Source organism: Mesoplodon mirus (genome assembly GCF_964341445.2).
Source record: "Mesoplodon mirus genome assembly, chromosome: 5".
NCBI lineage: Eukaryota > Metazoa > Chordata > Mammalia > Artiodactyla > Ziphiidae > Mesoplodon > Mesoplodon mirus.
In genome coordinates, this window is record NC_138980.1 from 24,839,619 (window position 1) to 24,860,931 (window position 21,313).

Sequence of the window (21,313 nt, forward strand, 5' to 3'; positions counted from 1 at the left end):
TTGGGCACAAGTGTGGGAGGCAGTGGTAAAAATGGAGTACTTTCCCTGTGAACATCAGTCATTGGTTCTAGGTTACTACACGAGCTGGGAAGAAAATAGCAAGATTCCAAAATTTTGGATTGTAGTTTATAAGGCAAAGTTAGAGACCCTGCCTTAGGTCTGAATGTAAGGACTGCAGTTTTACAACCAACAACTTTACTAGAGCCCTGAGCACTGGGCTCGGGTACCTAAATGGTACTCTGTTTCTCATGCTTTACTCTTCCACCATAGACTCCTAACTAGTCTCCCCACCTCAAATCTCGCTGTCAATTCAGTCTCCACACTGTAGCCACAGTAATCTTTCTAAAATCCACATCTTACCATGTTGCAAACTTCTGTAAGATCCTCCAAATTATCTTCAATGATTTGTATATAAGTACGGTCCAGAGTACTTAACATGGTCAACAAGGTGTTTCATGATCTGACCTTTATTCACCTCGGTACTCATCTCCCTCCCCTGGTTTCTTGCCATGTATACTGAACTACATGCAGTTTCTGGAGCACTACATGTTTTTTTTTCTTATTTTGTTATATTTGCATATGCTGGAGACATCCTTTCCATTCACAAATATTTATTAACTGCGTACTATGGACCAGGTAATGATCCACAACTGCTGAGCCTGTGCACCTGGAGCCCGTGCTCCGCAACAAGGGAAGACATTACAATGAGAAGTCCGTGCACCGCAACAAAGAACCCCCGCTTGCTGCAACTAGAGAAAGCCTGTGCGCAGCAATGAAGACCCAACACAGCCAAAAAAGAAAAAGAAGCTGAAGAACTGAAAAAATCACTTAGGCATTGTAATACTAGAGGGCAAGAAAAGGAAGAAAAGCAGAAGAGTATGGTGGTCCAGAAGCCAAAGGAAGAAAGTACTCCAGTGAGGAGGCAATGATCAACTTTGTTAAACAATTTAAGAATTAAAAACTTAACCCTGATTGTGCCAAGATGGAGACTGTCTGGGATTTAATAACTGCTTTTCATGGACTAGTAAGGAAGAAAGCCCTACTGGAGTGCACAGAAGAAACAATGGGAGGTGAGAACATGGAGACATCAAGTATAGAAATGCTTTTGAAAAGTTCTGTTTAAGGGAGAATAGAGAAACAGGACATGGGGAGTTTTTATTTTTTAATGCAAGTAATTATAGCTACAAGGGTCCATACCAATACTGGGAAACTCACCTCAACTCTACTTCAAGTGCCAATGCCTTAGTCCAGAATGGGACTAATAACTTAAAACAGTCATGTTTCCCAAGGAAGGGGACATCAGTCCTGGATTATGGACATCCTAACTGTTCTTTATGGTCTGCTTAAAGTTTTCTGTAGGTCTAAGATATGTCTCCTGAAGTGCAGTTCAACTTTTGCTCTCTCCCAGAATCAAGCCTGGGCCTGAGCTAACTCATGAACAAGGTTATGACTTAGGTCAGAAGTTTAGAGAACAGGTGATTTCGCCAATGACCACCACCCTGACTAGTTCCTGTCATTAGGTCTAGTTTCTCCTCCCTTGGTGCTTATGAAACTCTGTGAGTCTCTCTTCAACCTTCTCTCCCTAGATGATTTCATCCACTCCCACACCTCCTATCTGAATGACTATCCTGAGCCTCAAAACACTTTACAGAGGTATTTCCAGCTGCCTGCTAGACTCTTCATTTGAGGATTTTTCTTCAAATTCAGCTTGTCCAAATCCGAATCCAGTGCATTCCTTTCAAACTCTTTTTGTGTTTCCAAGTTCTGAATTATATCATAACTTCTTCAGCTCCTTTGCCATCAATTCTTAGTTTCATCTCAGAAGCTTCTCTCCCCTGCATTCCAAGTCTAGTCAGTCATCAAATTCCCTTGAATCTCTTCACTAAGATGTCTCTAACAACCATCATTAATACATCCAAGTTCAGGATCTCCTTACTCAATAGTGACTATTGCTATTGACCTTCAAGGTGATCCCGACCTGTTTCTCACCTTTCTAGTATTACTTCCCACTGAACTTAACCTTCTTACTATATAGAACTCCTCTTATTATTTCAAAAAGCACTGACTGCTCCTTATTTAATTCATTCAGCAAATACTTAAAAAGCACCTACAACATGTCAGGCTCTATCTTAGGCATGTGATCCACAAGACATTCCAGATCTGGTAATGAAAAGAAACAGTTAACTTCTTTAAGGAGCTCCCAGTTTGGCATTAGAGACAAAAAAGGAGAAGTGTGGTAATTTATACAACAAAAACACAAGACAGAAATGGATGAAAATGTGAGCTTACAACAACATCCAAACTACCCTCAGATAGTACCAAGTACAAGCTGGGAAGGCGTACTAGTGGTGGCCAGAATTTGGGGGAAGAAATGTCTAAAATGGGATTTTAAAGGATTAGCCATAGATTAGATGGAGGGATAGTGTGAGGGCTAAAGGCAGCATCAAAATCTTTGAACCCAAGCCAACTTTCCAGACCTATATCCTTCCCACCTTATCCTACAGGTGGTCAGATTCAAAATTATTCCTATAAAAATGTCACATGCATTTGCAGTCTCATAAGGTTTTCTAGAGTCAGAGAATTGAGGGAGCTATATGCTGAGAATTACACACAACACCACGATGGGGGCAGAACTACACATCTGTAAATGTATTCCAGAATGCCTGTGTTGGTGAAAAAGAGAAATGCTGTTTTAGAAATTCTGTTGTTGGTAATTCTGATTTTTACAGTTTTTTATTATGGAAGATGTTCAGCATGTACAAAAGTGGAGTGAATTGTACAATGAATTGCCAAGCCAGCATCAACAATCACTAATGCTGTTTCATCTATTACCTTATTATGGGTTGAATTGCATCACCCAAAAAAGATATGTTGAAGTCCTAATTTCCAATAACTCAGAATATAACCTTATTTGGTAAGGTTAAGTAACTTTGCAGATTCAATCAAGTTGAGATGAGGTGATTAGGGTAGGTTCTAATATGACTGGTGTCTTTATAAAAGGGAAACTTGGACACAGGCAAGCACAGAAAGACCATGTCAAGATACCCCAGGGGAACACCAAGTGACAAGAGAAGCAGAGACTGGAGTGATGCAGCTGCAAGCCAAGGAACAAGGACCACTGGCCACATCCAGAAGGTAGGGAGAGGCAAGGAAGGATTCTACCTGGAGTTTCAGAGGGAGAATCGCCCCACAAAACTGTGAGACAATAAATTTCTGTTGTTTAAAGCCACACAGTTTGTGGCACTTTGTTGGAGCAGGCTGAGAAAATTAATACAACTCCCTTACGTCTCTTTCATTAGCATATGCTAAAGTACGCTAATTCTGTATTATATCATTTCATCAATAATACTTCAGAACACATTTCTCAAAGATAAGAACTCTATTTGTAAACATAAACACATATTTTTATTATAACCACCAAAATCAACATTATTGTTTGAAGTTATTTTTGCCTGTAAGGTATTAATTACATGTTCTTCACCCAATTCCAATGTGGTGGGGGGGGGCGGTTTCCACATCAATAATAAGCAATACTTGGATACCAACTGGGTGTCCTCAACTCAGCTCAACTCTGACATTATCTACCTGGAGATAGCATCATATCCCACAGGTTAAGCGTTCAGTCCTACAAGACTGCCCCCTGCCTCCCTCAGACACCAGTTACAAACCCAGGTTATCATCTGTACTTCTGACCAACTGGCTATAAATCAGAGGTTCCCACGACCCCCTTCTTAGGTTTGGTTAATTTGCTACAGTGGCTCATGGAACTCAGAGAAACATTCTGCTTACTAGATCACCAGTTAATTGTAAGAGGATATAACTTGGGAACAGCCAGATGGAAGAGATGCACAGGTCAATGTATGGGGAAAGGGAATGGAATTTCTAAGCCCTCTCTAAGTACACCACACTCCCCAGATCTCCACATATTCACCAACCCAGAAGCTTTCTGAATCTGTCCTTTTGGGTTTTTATGGAGGCGCCATTATACAGGCATGATTGATTAAATCATTGGCCACTGGCAACTAATTCAACCTCCAGTCCCCCTCCCCTCCCTGGAGGTCAACTTTCAAACCTCTAATCACATGATTGGTTATGGCAACCAGGCCCCATCTTAAGATAGGGTCCAAAAGAAACCTCATTAACATAACAAAGACACCTTTGTGGCTCTCATCACCTAGGAATTCCCAGGGTTTTAGGAGCTCTGTACCAAATATATATTACTTATTATAAACCACAATATTTATATAAATCACTAAGGATCTTTATTCAAGCTGCTGTGATTTAAAAGCATTTGAGATAATTTTTCTCTGTGACTAAGCCAACAACCTGAAACACAATTAGGGTCATTTGTTTCATTTTGCTTTCAATATTTATGGAACACTTTTTCATTTTTGTTTAATCTTGTTTTATAATTTAAATTTTTTTTTTTTTTTTTTGCGGTACTTGGGCCTCTCACTGTTTTGGCCTCTCCCGCTGTGGAGCACAGGCTCTGGACACACAGGCTCAGTGGCCATGGCTCACGGCCCAGTCGTTCTGTGGCATGTGGTTATCTTCCCGGACCGGGGCACGAACCCCTGCATCGGCAGGCGGACTCTCAACCACTGCGCCGCCAGGGAAGCCCTATAAACATTTTTATGGTTCCAAAGTCAACATTATAAAAACAAGGTACCTTAAAAAAATTCTACATTCTATCCTTGTTCTCTCAATCCTTTTTCTTTTTCTTCCTTCACCTTATAGGTAACCATTTTTATAGATCTGCTTTTATCCTTTTTTTTTTGGCTTCTCTATTTTTTTTTAATATAAGCAAATATACACTTTGTCTTTTTTGGTATCTCCTCCTTCCTTTGATAAAACTCCTATTCTCACTGTTCTGTTCTGCACTTTCCCCTACTTAGTAATATTATCACCCCACAGTGGAATTTACAGAATTCTTCCTCATTCTTATTTACAGTGAGAATTCCACCATGAGAATGTCCCTCAGCTTATTCAACCAGATTCCTTTGATGGACAGTTGGATTAACTCTAACTGTAATACACCAGGACATCATATGGGTACACGATAAAGGTACAGCTTTAAACCAATATCCATATTGCTAATTAGAAACCACAGCATTTATAAAATTCTAGCCCAAACTGGACCCAATGGGCTAACATTATCCAAAGCCACATACAACCAAAATCACCTCTTCTGCCAGCCAAGAAGAGAGCTAGCTGAAGGCCGTAGAACTACTCCTTAGAATGAGGAAGCTCTTTATGTACTGACATGGAAAGAGTTTCAATATATATCAAGAGAAAGGGGCAGAATAATGTGTGCTGTATAATATAATTGGAGTGGACAGAGAAAAACAAGAAATATTTGTTTATATTTGCATAGAAGAGCTCTCCAGCTACTGCCTCCATGTCACATCTCACCTTGTCGTATCCCACACATATTTATCTCCTCCTGCTCACTCACCCCTCATGGGCTCCATTCTGGCTTCTGTCCTTACCACTACTCTAAGGCAACCATAACCTTCATGTGACAAAGGCAAGATGCTCTCTTCAGTCCCCACCTAACTTACCTCTCAGCAGCATCTGATAGTGACCCCTCATTTTCCTTCAGATGCTCACTACCTAAGCTACAGTGACCCTGAACTTGCCTCAAATTCTTCTCATGTTCCACCAGCTTCAATCTCCTTTGTGTGCTCATTTTCCTCTACCTGAGTTCCGTAGGTTTGAGTGCTAGGCCCCTGATTCTTTTCACTCTGTACCCTTTCCACAGGCCAGCTTCATCTATAAACATACTCTAGGCAAGACTTCTCTACTCTCCATACCTAATTATACAAAACCCAGCTCAAAACAGCAACTTGAGTGTCTCAAAGACAGCTCAACTGAATTTATGATTATTTCCTCCCCCAACCTGTATAACCTTTTTGTCTCTGTAATTGGCACCAGTTCTGAATCAAAACTTTAAAAGGCATCCTTCACACCTCTCCCTCCGCTAATCAATTACCAAGACTTGTTTATTCTGCCATCTAAATATGTCTCAAGTTCATCTACTTTTCCCTACCTTTACTGATACCATCCTTTATGAGACTTGACTTCAATGACACTAGACTCCCGTGTTTCCTTCTATAGTACACCTTACCCTTGTCTTCCCTATGGGTTCATTTCTCTCTGCCTAGCCATGAAATGCCAGAGTTCCTCAAGATTGAGTCCTAGGCTCTTTCTTGCTCTTGCTGTACTCTGAATCCACTCCACAGGCTAACTCAAACTCAACCACTCTTTCAATTATCTTTAGTGACAGGGTCTCCCAAATTTACATTTAATGCCCAGGGTATATTATAAGGGGTGGAACTCCAAATCAAACAGGCTATTTGACATCTCCACTTGAATAACTGGGTCAACCAAAGACAATTTAAGTCATCCAAAACCATATTTATACCATCCCCCAATTCTGATCTCCTAGCACCACTATCTCAGTGAATGATATCACTGTCCATCCCAGAACAAACCACAAACCAAGCACGCATCCTTGACAACTCCATCTCCTCTATCTTCCATATCTAAACCATCTCCAAGTCCTGTTGCTTTTATCTGCCAAATATCTCTGCAACTGGTTCCCTTTTTTCGGTCTCCATCACGACTACCTAACCAAGTCATTCATACATTCACTAACTGGAAGCTGACTCTGACCAGACACTATTTTAGGTACTGGGGACATGGGAACAAATGAAACAGACAACCCAGCATGAGGGAATTTACAATCCAGAGGAAGAGCTGATAATAAATAAATATGTACTATTTGGCAGTAATAAGTACTCTGAGAGAAAATGAAGCATGGTGAGGGGATAAAGAATGTGGAGGACAAAGGACCTGTGTCCTGTGGAGGACAAAGAACAAAGGATGAGCTGTGTCTAACTGACAAAGTGCCATCTGAGCAGAAACCTGTATAGTGTGAGGAAGTGAGTCAAGTGGGCTCCTGGCCATCAGGAAGAATGGTCCAGGAGAGGAAAAAGCAACTGCAGAGGCCCTGAGGTGGGAGCCTGCTTGGCCTTCCTGATGAACTACAAGGAGGCCAGGGTGATTAGAGTTCTCCAATGAAGGGCAGAGAGGAAGGAGGTGAAGGCAAAGAGGTAGCTGGGGCCAGACCACAAAGGCCTCTGAGGGCCACGCTGCGGGCTTTGGATTGTGTTCTATGTGATAGAAGCCACTAGAGGTTTTGAGCATGCGAGTGAGATGACCTGATCTATCTTTTAAATAGACCATTCTGGCAGCTACAAGGACAGTAGATGTTGGTGGCAGAAGAGGAGCGCAGGGGATGAGAACAAGACTAAATCAAACATAGTAAACAGGGCTACAGAGCATTTGGGCTCAACTTTCACCTTGTAAGAAATTCACTCCTTAAAATCACTGCATGATATTTCATTAGGTTGCCGCTATAACCCCTACAGCACCTTTCTGCAAATTAGAAAAAGACCCCTATTCTCTGTGCAGATGAAGCCCCAGCAAGTCTCAGTGAGTCGAAGGCAGTCCACAAGCAACCCCTTAGCTGACCACCCTTCCAGGTTCAGTCTGCCCTGAATTCTTGCATAAATATAACAAAGGAAGAGAAAAAGACAAAGAAAGAAAAACACCTTTTCATTGGAGGTAACTGTTTACCTAGATCATCCCTGGATTTTAAACTTTTTGAATAAAAGAATATTTTCATGTTAGGTGTAAATCAAACTCATGAGACGTTCAAGTTGATTGAATCACATTATGCTTATTTTATATATATATATAACTTATATACATAATATGCCAGAATAGTGATTAGACTTTGGACTCATTTCTTAAGTAAGAGACTCAGATGAGACGTGTACCCTTTGAGCCATTTCCTCCCATCTCTCAACATGAAACATACAGATCCAGGGATGACAGTTTGTTTTCCCTTTTTGTCTTGTTTTTCCTATTTGTGAGGAGTCTTGAAGTGAAAATTATATTTTAAAAACACACTTGGAGGCAATTAGAGGTTCTAGGAGTCCTACCCTGGAAGCATAAGCTTTTCTGTCACCGGTTTTTCAAAGGGTTGGTTTTTGGTTTTGGCCTACAGTTAATGATCAAGGTACTTCCAAGAACATCCAGGTCCCTCACCTAAGCTCACAGGGAAGTGAGCTCCCCTTGGAAGGGAAACTGTTCCAAGGGCACTTTAGTCCAGGCAAATGGGAGACTCGCCAGGGGTGCAGGAGAGACACAACCACACGCCAGCACACCCAGGACGCCCCATCTCACTGTCTCCTTTGACCAAAGAGAGGAGGTTCATCCCATCAAGAGAAATGCACACACTGCTTGGCTCTGATGGCCTTACTTCCTCCAGACACCCACTCAGAGTTTTCCTTTGGGGACAGTTTCCCAACTCTGAGAAGGACTTGACATCACCACTAGGTGTCTTCAGGGTCTCTCTGGACAGCTTTCGACTCCAGTCATACTTTCTATTCAGTTTAATCCAACTAACATTTCACTCAGGAAGGGGGACTCCTCATGGATCAGAGGCTCCCGAGGCAAATGGAAAGGGAACAATTCTTCCATCTCTTCCTTTGATCTTCCACGCCATACTCAGTCCACACCTGACGCCCCTCCTAAACTCTCCACTGGTTTCCTGCTGCCTGTGTTCTCTGTTTACTTTGTGGTGGTCTCTAGCAGTTCCCACAAAATTAGAATATTTCTCCCAAGTGACAGTTAAAAGATAAAAGGAGAGATACGTGTGGTTCCCACCTCAAAAGATCTCACATTATACGGGGAAGAACGAGCTCTACTAAAGGTGTGGGTGCTTTAGGGATCGAGACAGCCTGTCCCACAGCCCTTCTGCTGGGCCCGCATTGTGAGGGGTCATCACTGACTCGTCTGGACCCGACAGCAACCTCAGACAAGTCCTACTACGTCTATGGCAGGTGGCTCCACATTGGTTGTGGGCTGATCCTTGCACAATATAAACCTGGGCCTGTGGCCAGGGTACTTCAACTCCTCAGAGGCTGTGCCTGGCTCTCAGGTCCCGGCTCCCTCTCCCTGCTCCCGTCTCCACACACCGGCTTCCTTTGTCTGGACTCTCGGACATGCTCTTCCTGTGCCTGAACGCTTCTCACAATGTGGGATCCGGCCCTTCCTCGGGAAGCCTTGCCCACAGCACTCCTCCTGTTCCCCGTTCTCACAGCACCTGCGGCTCTTCCCCCGAGGTCCTCACCGGAGGCTGTCATTCCACAGCCCTGTGTGCGATTAGCCTCCACCTCCACTGAGCTCCGCCAGGGCAGGACCTGCATCCTTCTGTCCAAGGTTGCACTGCTGTTTATCACGGGACAGGGAAGCAGTGAGCGAGGCTTAGAACCTGGCTCCCCCAGAGCCCTGGCCTCCCCAAGTCAACAGCTCTCAGTCCTCAACTTCCATGACAGCCCAATCTGCCAGTTTTCTCCTCTGGTGACTTCTTCTCAGGCTCAGCCACAGATTCTTCCTTCTTAACCCACCTCATAAAACTGAGGTTTCCTGGGACTCTGTCCTCTCCTCCGGTCCCTCATCTGCTCAGCTCAAGGCTTCAAATGCCACCTTTGCACTCATGGCTCCCTGACCTCCCTGTTGAGTTCTGACCCTGTTTACCTTCTACAGCTGTCCACTGGTGACCTCTACCCATATTTCACTAACATTTCAAATGAAACCCATCCCACACCGAACCTGTCCTATACCCTTAATAAAGGGACCTCTCCTCTTTCCTGAACTCACTGCACATGCCTTCCTCCAGGTAATGTCTTGCCTACATTAGGCAATAATCTCCAGAAGGTTCCCACCTCTAGTTTTTCCTCACTTCAAATCTAGGACCAACAGTGTTTCCAAAGTAACCATTCTTAGTTAATTGAAACTGTGTAATAAGGACTCATGAATATATTCTCTGTGAAAATTTTAATAACATTGCATGTAACTAAAGTCCCCTTTCATCAATGCCCATTCTCAGTCCCAATCCAAATGTAACTAGTTACCAGCTTAGGTGTCCCCCGACCTTTCTCTTGGCACTTACACGCACATAATGCATATAGACAAACACCCACCTAATTTTCTTTACACATAAATGGCGATATGTCATAATAATGCACCGTAACTTGCTTTAGTCCTTCACGTAGCTTGGAGCTCTGCCCACACCAGTGCTGCTGCTTTCTGACTGTGGTGCTGTGTGCCAGTGTAGGGACCCACCTCAGCTTCTTTAGCCTTTACTGAGGGACGTTTAAAGTATCTCAGACTCAGACTATTTTTTCTAAAATATCAACAACCATACAACTCTTCTGCTTGAAACTCTTCAATTATTTCCAGTCATCCATGGACAGTTCCCATCCCTAAGAACTGTACCAAAGCACTTCATAGTGTGGCCCCCACCTGGCTCTCTAATCTCATTTCCTTCCTCATCTCTTTCTTTTCCCATATACCCTGAGCTTCAGTCTGAATGAATTATCTGCAGTTCCTTAAATGCACTAAGTTTGCTGAATGAATGCATGACAATGTAGCCCTCCTCTGAAACAACAGGAAATCACAAGAGAAAAGATCCTGAGAGATTCACTTGTGCAGTAATTATCAGAGAAGAAGAGGAAGCTTGTGACTAGGGGCCTTAGCATCCCTTCTCCAAAACTTCTTCAGGACTGAGAACCTGCAGAAAATTCCCCGACCAACATCTCCGAGTTGCACATGCACTCACTTACCAGACTGCTGCCTGCAGAGATTCCGCACCCACTCACCTAGAGAGGAGCCTCCAGGGCTTTCTTTCTCTACCTTCCAGGGATCTTCTCCTTGCTGCAACAGGGAGATCACCTCAGGTTTGGAAAATGGGAGTCCTGCTCATAGACCAAAAAGAAGAAAAAAAAAGAAAAAGAAAAAAAAAGACTTGATTTTGCCTTGACACAAAGAGGTATCTGAGATCTGAGCGGAAAACTCAAAGGATGATACAGAGAACTTCTGTGGGATGCTCCAGTTGTGCCCCCACAATGTGAGGGGTGTGTTAGAGTAAAAGCAAGGGGCAATGTAACATTTAGTTGTATGTTAGTGAAGTATGATAAACATGCAGACTTGATTAACAGGGTGCTAATAGCTTTCTATACAAGAGGGAATATGTATATACTATTAAATGTATGTTAAATGTACAGATTCAATTAATATTTGTAACAGGTATCTGTGGAAAGGATTATGTACCAAGTAGCTTGTTTAAAATGAGAAAACACTATCTGACTCCCTTTGGAAGATGGCAGCAGTCAGCAAACTATGGGTCATAGGCCAAATCTAGGCCACTGTCTGTTTATGCATGGCCCTTGAGCAAAGAATGGTTCAAAAAAAACAAGAAAAGGAATACGTTACAGAGACTATATGTGGCCCACAAAGCTGAAAGTATTTACTCCCTGGCCCTTTACAGAAAAAGTTTGCTGACCCCTGTAAAAGAGAATTGAAAAAAGCCAGTGTTGGGTCAAAGAAAAAGGTTGAGGGATGCTCTCTGTTAAGAGATGAGCAAACACATCATAGTTCAGTCATAGTGGGAAAATGTTGCCTGCAGTGAGGGAATTTCTAATGTGCAGCTCTGTAGACTGTCCCATCCATGGGGCAATTCCATACCTACGAGGGAGAAAAAGGTTTTCAGGTTTATTTATGGAGATCCAGTTTGCACAGTGCTAAGGCAAAACTCAGCTAAAGTTTTTAATGACCCAGGGCTTTTACCCAGGAAATCAGATGCTGAGGTATCCCAATTTCTGAACTCTGTATCTACAGGGAAAATTTCCTTACCCAATGAGACAAGGTTACTATAGTTCTCCAGCATCACATCTTGGTACAAGTTTCTCTCAGAAGGAGCCAGCTTTCTCCACTCATCCCGTGTAAAGAACACAGCCACATCTTCAAACGTCACTGACACCTGTAGAGACAAGCATCTCAGCTCACCCAGGACCACCCATCACACAGGGTGAAAAAGGCGGCAGTGGGGAGTAGACGGGCTACCATGAAATGCTTCTGTATTATTCTAGGTTCTGAAGGTTCCAGGTCATTTGCTTAATGAACAACTGACCAATGACAAATAGATACTGAGTAGCAGGAAGTATGAACCAGGCTCTGAGTTAACTGCTACAAGAGATGGGTGGAGGTATTAAGGCCATTAGTGGGAGTGTTAATTAGAATAATCTTCCTGTTGGCAATTTGATAACATACATTAGAAGCTTTAAAATGTGCATACTCTTTAACTCTCCAATTACTATATTTGTTTGATAATGAACACTGAACAAAAATGCACATGCAAGGACATTTATCATGGTGTTAGTAACAGCAAAGAAATGGAAACAACCTCAATAATCACCGACAGAGACTAGGTTAAATAACTGAAGGCACTCTGTGCTCCCTAAAGCTTGAGGACAGTAATAATGGAAATTAAAATAGCTATAATTTATTGAATGCTTTTTTCAGGCTAAGTACTATTCTTAGAGCTTTATATTAACCTTTAGTGTATATCTTTATTTTATCTTCACAACAACCCTATGAAGAAGGTACTATTATTGTGTCCATTTTACACAAGAGAAAACAAAGAGAAATTTATCCAAGTCACACAGCTGGTATGAAGGGAAAACTCACTCCTCCTGCATGTCTCCGCTACTCTTAATACAACACTACTTCACTTCTGACACCAGATGTGGGGGGTTTTCCACACACCAAGCAATTGTGGGACACCAGCTGGGTGTCCTACAATTAAACTCAATTCTGACACCTGAAGATAGTGTCAGATTCCCACAAGACTGGCCCCCTTTCAATGTCAATCACAAGTCCAGGTTGTTACCTGTGCTGCTGACTGACTGGCTATAAATTGGAGGTTTCTACAACCCTCTCCTCAGGTTTCATTAATTTGCCAGAGTGGCTCACAGAACTCAGGAAAACATTTACTTACTAGATTACTGGTTTATTATAAAAGAAGACATAGGAACTGGCAGGTGAAAGAGCGGCACAGGGAAGGGGTGCACAGCTTCCATGCTCTCTCGGGATTCACCATTCTCTCTGACTCTCTACATGTTCACCAACCTGGAAGAACTCTGAACCCTTCTGGGTTTTTATGGAGGTTCATTACATAGGCACGATTGATTAAATCACTGACCATTGGCGACTGATGCAACTTTCATCTCCTAGGGTGGTGACAGATGGATAAGAGGGGTTATTGGGGGGCAGGACTGAAAATTCCAACACTTTAATCAAGGTTGGTTCCCCTGGCAATTCGCCCGCATCCTTCGGTGGGATACAAAAGTAACCTCATTAACATAAACTCTGGTGTGGATACAAAACACACCCATTGTGCCTTCATTGCTCTGAAGTAATTTCAGGGATAAAAAGCATATATTACTAACCACTTAGGAAATCACAAGGGTTTTGGAAATTATGTGCCAGGAACAGGGACAAAGACCAAATATATATTTCGTATTATAAATCACAATATCACTGGTCAGTGGTAGAGGTAGAATTCCAATCCAAGGAACTGCCTCTCAACGCCTATCTCATAGGCTTAAGTAATAAATGATAATCCATACAATGGAGGTAAAGAGCAGTGATGGTAGCAAAACACTGTGAATGCACTTAATGCCAATATACTCAAAAATGATTAAAGTGGTGAGTTTAATCTTATGTGTATTTTATCAAAATAAAAAGCTAAAATGAGAAAATAAAAATATACATACATACATATGTACACATGTACATCAATAAATAATAAATAAAGAAAGGTACACAGACAATTATTCTGAGGGCTGCATACCAAAGGTATGACCATGATTATCTCAACATGTTGGGGTAAGAGTGATTTTACGTTTTTATTCTCTGAGATTTTTAACATTAACATGCAGTGCATGTATAATAAGATAATTTATTGGCACATGGCAGGGAATACAAGAAATGATCTTTGCCCTCAAAAGAATTTACAATCCAACTGGCAGACAAGAAAAACGCATGAAACAATTTGAACAAGAAAAGTGTCGCTGGACAGGACCATATACTATTTCCTCGTTCAATCCTCATTTTAGAGATGAGAAACACCAGGTCCAGGGCAGTTAAGACACCAGGTCACATACTTTACCAATGGCAGAGACAAGACGATAACTGAAGTTTTCTTTTAACCCAGCACTTGGTGGGTATATTCTCTCTCTGGTCTTAAACGTCCTGTCACTGAGTTTTACACACAATTCCACATAGTACTGATGTATCGGCAGCAGGTGAGGTTAGGGAGAAATGTCACATAGGACTCACAAGCAGGGATGGAGAAGATTCTGGGTAAGAGAGCAGCCTGGCTCTGTTGGAATGGAATGGGAAGGGCTTAGAAAAAAGTAGCCCAAATATGCAGAGGCAGGTCCTAGCCACAGTCTCAGAAGATCAACCACTACCACATTTCATGGGTCCAAAAGATACACAACATCACATTGCAGAGAACTCTGGTCATTTGGGAGCCAGGCCTGCCCTGTGTTCTGAAAGATGTACTAGAGGAAAGGCTGGATGATAACTAACATGAACTTAGAGGCCAGACATACCTGGGTTTGATTTCAGGTTGCCTGACTTCGTTGAGCCTCAGTTTCAAGTGTAAAAGGGGGGTGATAACTTCTGCTTCGCTATGAGAGTGAGAACAAAGGTGAAGCCCTCAGGATATTCCCCAGCAACGTTAACTACTATTAGATGAGGATGAGTAAAGGAAGGACACTGTATAGTCATTTCTATCTACCAACAGTGGATAGATAGACATCATGAACTAGAATAATATCGTTTAGCTACCACAACCACCACATATTGAACATCTACTATGTGCCCGGCCCTGATAAGAATGCTTTCCATGCACTAACTCCCAGGATCCTCTCATCTACCCTTTGAGGTAGGCCCAGTTGTTGTATTCACTTTACAGGTGAAGAAACTGAGGCACAGAGAGGAAAGAAACTGAGGCACAGAGAGGTGGAGTTTTTTGCCCAAGACCCATTAACAGCAACAGAGGAGATGGGCACAAACCTGGCCATCTGGCTCAAAAGCCCCACTGAGGAATCACTGTATACACTGCCTCTCCACTACCAATATCCCATGAAACTCTCACTGCTGCTTCCTGAGGAGTCTTCTCTCTGCTCTTGGAGTCAAGAGAGCTCTCCATCTATGTCCCCACCAGCATGGCTATCCTTTGTTCACACAGTGGCTCACCTGGATGGGGTCCCACCCTCATTCTCACAACATAAAGATGAAAATGGCAGGTCAACATCAGTTTTCAAGAGAGTGACAGAAGCAAGGCACATGATCCAGAAAGTTAAGATGGAGAAAAACTAAAAACTATGGACTGGGAAAAGCCTGGCGAAGGTATCACGAGGATTTCTCAGGGCGGAAAGAAAAAGAAAAGCATTCTGGCCAAGGGTAGGGAGGGGGACACGACTGAGCAAAGGAGACAGGCCAGAAAGGAACTCTGCCAAGTGTGCATGTTTGTTTGTTCTGACCCCAAGTGGTATAAGACATGTGGCATCTTACCTATCAATTCAGTAATCATACAGTGAATTGAGATTAATGAATAAAAGAGTGTCTATTAGAAAAAAAAAGAGAAACACAGGCCATGGATTGGGGGGTTGGAGGCAAGCATTCCCTATGCAATCCACCATCCACCAGGGTGGACCAACTCTTCCAAGGCAGAAGGACATGGGCTCCAAATCCTGGTGAAGACTGTATTGGGGAGAAAACTTCAGTTTGAGGGTAAAATAACAAAAAAAAAAACACCCATCTATCTCTAAGACCTGAGATGGCAATGAACTCACCTGAGACCTTGCTTCCCTCTGTTCAGTAGCCATGTCCTCTTTCTGGGCAGTTTCACCTTAGGATGGGAGAAGTCTCCAGAAGCCAGATCTGAGAGAAGAAAAAGGGAACCAGGAGGAAGCCCCTTCTGCTTTCCACCCCTCAGAATCAGCAGCTCTGAAACCTTTATACCACTTGAAAATGATGCCAAGTGCCCCCAGAGAAGGAAGTCAGAAGGAACGAGGGTTAGACAGGACCAGAGAGAAGGGCTGGGTCATCCTGGTCCAGGCCCAGCTCTTTCCCTGGCTCAGAGGAAAAGTCCTAGGACTCTATCAGCAGTAGCAGCAACTCCCTGAGCCTCACCACGTGCCAGGCACTACCTATCAATACATCATCGAGTCCCACAGCACAGTTGGCATTGTCAGCACCCCATTTTATAGATCAGGAAACTGAGGGCAGAGTGGGAGCAACTTGTCCCAGTCCACACAGCCAGGGAGGGTGGCACCAGGGTTCCAGGCACCGCGGGCTCCAGAGCACCTGCTCTAACCTCCCTGCGTGCATGTGACAACTTTTCTCCACCTCAAGCATTCCCACCCAATTCCTCCCCCTCCTGTCAAGGAAACAATTTCCAGATTTCTAGAGAAAGCTGCTTTGAAAAGGGAAAACATCAGCTCTCCTATGGCGGGGAGGGGCTGCTGTCTTGAGGAAAGGGCACATTAAACCAAAGACCTGGGTCCAGTCCTGGCTCTGCCACTGGGGGAAGCTGGCGACTCACTTCTCGCGTAAAACAAGCCTGTCACTCGGGAGTGCAGGGGTGATGGTAAGGGGAGGAAATAATTTTCTCACGTTCACTGCCAGCCTGAAACAAACTCAAATGCCGGCAGGCACTGAGCAGGTAGCGCGCTGGGAACTGGTCGGGAAGAAGCAGGAGGGTGGCTGGGTCCAGCCGATGGGGACGATGTGTCCGACCTGTCTCGTTCAGGGGCACGTCAGTGGGATGGCTGGGGGCGGAAGGCGAACAGAGCCAGGGGTGCCCGGCTCTCGGCCCGCCGGCGCCCACAAAGACCCGGCTCGCGTCTCTTGGGCCTGTGCCCCATGCCCCGGCGACGGATCCTCCCGAAGCCCGGTGCTCCCTCCCGCATCCTGCCTACCCCCCGCCGCTCACCTCGCCCAGGCATCGGGGGTTCCGCGGGCCGCAGGCTGGAGGCTCCGGAACTGCCACGGCCGGACAGAAGCTTCCGCTGGGGACTCCACGCGGTGCCGCCCTGGCGGACCTCTGGCGAGTAATTAGCTCAAGCCAACGGCAAACGCCCGACGCCCGACGCCCCACGTAGCTCCGGGAGGGGCGGGGCAGGGACAGTCGCGAGCCCCTCTGGGAAATGTAGTCCATGCGAGAACAAAAGATTCTGGGAAATGTAGTTCTTCGAGCTTGTCTGCGAGGAGAGCCCTGGCTGAGCCTATCACTTGTCCAGACCCCATTCTGGGTTCGTGGTCGAGCTCCTTGGGTTGCTGGCTCCTGGGTTCCCGGTTCTTCCAGGAGGAAACCGAGGTTCCTACAGGGCAGTGACTTGTAGCTCTGCATGTGCGTAAATGAGAGCAAGGCAAGTAGACAACCGCCAAGAACAAACCTATTTCCCCGTAAGTCTTTCAACAAGAGTGTATGGAGGACTTCCCTGGTGACTAAGTGGTTGAGAATCCGCCTGCCAATGCAAGGAGCACGGGTTCGAGTCCTGGTCCCAGAAGACCCCACATGCCTTGGAGCAACTAAACCTGTGTGCCAGAACTACTGAGCCTGTGCTTTAGAGCCGGTGAGCCACAGCTACTGAGCCCATGTGCCACAACTACTGAAGCCTGTGCACCTAGAGCCCATGCTCGGCAAGAAAGAGAAGCCACCTCAATGAGAAGCCCACGAACCTCAACGAAGAGTAGCCCCCCTCACACCACAACTAGAGAAAGCCTGTGAGCAGCAACGAAGACCCAACGCAGCCAAAAATAAAGAAAGAAATTTATATTCGAAAAAAATGTATGGATCACCTGCTATGTGCCAAGCCCCATTGTAAAGGATTTGAAATACCTCAGTGGGCAAAAGAGAGATCGTTGCTCTGGAGAACAGTTTTGGGAGGTGGGGGTGGGGGAAGGAGGTAGAGAGCAGACAATAAGCCATGAATATCATTATATAACATTTTAGGAGATAAGTGTTATGGGAAAAAGTGAAAGAAGAGCAGTGTGGTGGGGATTTGGGGCTCATTTGGGAAAGTGAGTAGGGTGGCTCCTCGCAGGCCTCACTGAGAGAGTGAGAATGGAGGGAAGAGTCAGAGGCAGTGCAGGAGAGGAGGGCCATTTCAGGCACCGAGAAACCAACAAATTTTTTTTTGGGTAAAGAAACACATGGCCCATTTAGAAGGTTTGATAAATAAAATAAAGAAAGATGCACTTGATGCCACCACACAAAAAGAAATGGTTAACATTTTGGTGAACATCTTTTAGCAGCCCTTTGAACTCCATATTAATCTCTCTGATAGTAACACCAATCTGTTTTTAACAAAATGGAATATTGCAGATAGCAATTGTAACCTATGTTGGTTACATTTATGTGTGGGTTTTTTCCCCACTTAAGAATATGCCTTGAATATTTGAACTTGCCAATAAATATTATCCATCAGTAGTGTTTTCAGTGACTTCAGTACAAACCATTGCATTTAAATAAATTCTTTTGTTAAACATATTTAAACTTATTTATTTAAATGTATTTACCTAATATTTTACCCCTACTGTTAGTTATATTTTTTCTAGTTTTTTGCTCCATTAATATCCTTGTAGCTATATCTTTTAAAATTTTTATTTATTTATTTATTTATTTATTTATTTATTTATTTATTTATTTTTGGCTGTGTTGGGTCTTTGTTTCTGTGCGAGGGCTTTCTCTACTTGCGGTGAGTGGGGACCACTCTTCATTGCGGTGCGCGGGCCTCTCACTATCTCGGCCTCTCTTGTTGCAGAGCACAGGCTCCAGACGCACAGGCTCAGTAGTTGTGGCTCAAGGTCCCTGTCACTCCGTGGCATGTGGGAACCTCCCAGACCAGGGCTCGAACCCGTGTCCCCTGCGTTGGCAGGCAGATTCTCAACTACTGCTCCACCAGGGAAGCTCGAAAATTCTTTTCTTTTCTTTTTTTTTTTTTTTTGCGGTACACGGACCTCTCACTATTGTGGCCTCTCCCGTTGCGGAGCACAGGCTCTGGACGCGCAGGCTCAGTGGCCATGGCTCACGGGCCTAGCCACTCTGCAGCATGTGGGATCTTCCCAGACCGGGGCATGAACCCGTGTCCCCTGCATCAGCAGGCGGACTCTCAACCACTGCGCCACCAGGGAAGCCCGAAAATTACTTTTTAGTTTAAATTCCCTGAAGTTGAATTGCTGGATCAAGGACTGGTAGAATTCTAAGTACACTGACTAGTTGCCTTCCAGGAAGATTTTACAATTTATATTTCCATAAGCAGTTTCTGACACCCATGCCCACTCTGGGTTTTTTCTTTTTAACGATTTAAAAAATGTTCTTTTTTTATTTAATAGAGCAAAATTTTTATATTTAATTTGAAATTAAATATAATATTTATTGAACCATTCAGATATATTAATTGCCTGTATATGTACTTTGCCCATTTCCTATTGAAATGTTAAAACTTTTGGTATCATTTTGAAATACTGTATATGCACAATTTTTTAAAGAGAAAAGTGCTTGGTTGTTTATCCTGTCTATGAAAATAATGCATTCATTGTTAAAAAAATTTACACACAGTATATGGAATGAAGAAACATGTAATAAAGAAATAAATCCAACAGAAACATTGGTTACATGTTTATATGCTATTCATATATGCTGTTGTATGTGCATATACACATTTGTGAGTATGAAACAAAAATAGAATCATATTTCTCCTACTTTTAAAAATGTGAAATATACATACAGAAAGGCAATTAGAACATATAATCCAGTGTAACACATGATTATAAAGAGATCACCCCTGTAAACATCTATCCAACTTGAGAGGTAGCCCCTTACTAACACTCAGTACCTTCTTCCTAATCACTAATCAGCTACTATCATGACTTTTGAGATAGACCTTTTTGTGCTTTTCTTTATGGTTTTACTACCTACTCATACATCCTTACGTAATAGTTTTACTTGTTTTTAACTTTATAAAATAGAGTCATATAGTCATATTTTTTGTGTGCTTTGTTCTCCAAACATTTTGTCAGATTTATCCCCATTATTGCAGGTAGCTTTAATTATTATACTGTCAATGGACATTTGTGTTGTCTCCAAGTTTTATCTTTTAGGAACCGTGATAAAACAAATTTAGTAATATGTTATTGGTAGAATCTAGGTGATGGTATATGGGCGTTCACTGTAAAATGGGGCTACTTCAACCCTCTAATAACATGGGTTGTTCCCTGGCAACCTGCCCCCATCTTTAGGTGTTTTCCAAAAATTAGTTCATTAACATAAGGTCTGGTGTGGTTGACAAGAGCTTGTTATGAATATCAAAAGACACATTTATCTCTCTTACCACTTAGGAAATCCCAAGGGTTTTGGGAGCTCTGTGCCAGAAACTGGTTGAAGATCATATATATATTTCTTATTATAAATCACAATATCACAAACTGGCCAAAACAACAACTTGAAACAGTCATGTTAATGAAGCTTCTTGTCTTTTCATTTATTCTCTTTTTTAAATGCAGATTTGTAAGTGTACATTTTCGTCAAATTTGATAAATTTGTTTGACCCCAAATAAAACATGGAACATTCTCATTATCCCAGAAAGTTCCCTCAAACTACTTCCCACTCAAAACCACCCACCCAGAAGCAACCACTCTTCTGATACCTTTTGCTGTATATTAGTTTTGCCAGTTCTAAAACTTCATATAAATGGAATCTTATAGTATGTACTTTTTTGTGTCTCACTTCTCTCCCTCAACATATTATTTATGAGATTAATTTATTATGGTCTGTGTATCGATACTTCTTTTCATTACTGTGTAGTATTTTTTCTTTTTTAAAAAATACCCAATATCAATAGAATTTACATTCTTTTAAAAATATTTATTTCATTAATTTTATTTTTTGCTTCATCGGGTCTTAGTTGTGGCATGTGGGCTCTTCATTGCGGTATGTGGGCTCCTCTCTAGTTGCTGTGTGCAGGCTCTCTTAGTTGTGGCGTGCAGGCTCAGTAGTTGCACTGCACGGGCTTAGTTGCCCTGCTGAATGTGGAATCTTAGTTCTCCATCCAGGGATCAAACCCACATCTCCCGCATTGTAAGGTGGATTCTTAACCACTAGACCACCAGGGAAGTCCCACTGTGTAGTATTTCATTGCACAAATGTACCACAGTATTTATGCATTCACCTGTTGATGCACGCTTGGATTGTTTCTAAGTTATTATGAAGAAAGCTGCCATGAACATTGGTGCACAAGTCTTTTGGTGGGCATCGATTTATTTCTCTTGAATAAATACCTAAGGCTAGAACAACTGGTTGTGGGGTAGGTGTATTACTCT

General features: G+C 43.1%; 1 protein-coding gene across 1 annotated transcript in view; it reads right to left on the minus strand.

Annotated features, from left to right (window-relative positions):
• Window positions 1-17,060, minus strand: part of LOC309805263 (uncharacterized protein) — a gene marked incomplete at its 3' end in the record, with an annotated part of 34,754 nt that extends 17,694 nt beyond the window's left edge. Inside the window, exons 1-4 of the mRNA XM_082623196.1 lie at window positions 16,922-17,060; window positions 15,780-15,867; window positions 11,767-11,893; window positions 10,698-10,829 (exon numbers count right to left, since the gene is read on the minus strand). Of these exons, the coding sequence (XP_082479322.1) occupies window positions 10,698-10,829; window positions 11,767-11,893; window positions 15,780-15,812 (292 nt within the window). The 5' untranslated portion in view covers window positions 15,813-15,867; window positions 16,922-17,060. The remainder of the gene's footprint in view (window positions 1-10,697; window positions 10,830-11,766; window positions 11,894-15,779; window positions 15,868-16,921) is intronic.
• Window positions 17,061-21,313: the final 4,253 nt, after the last annotated feature.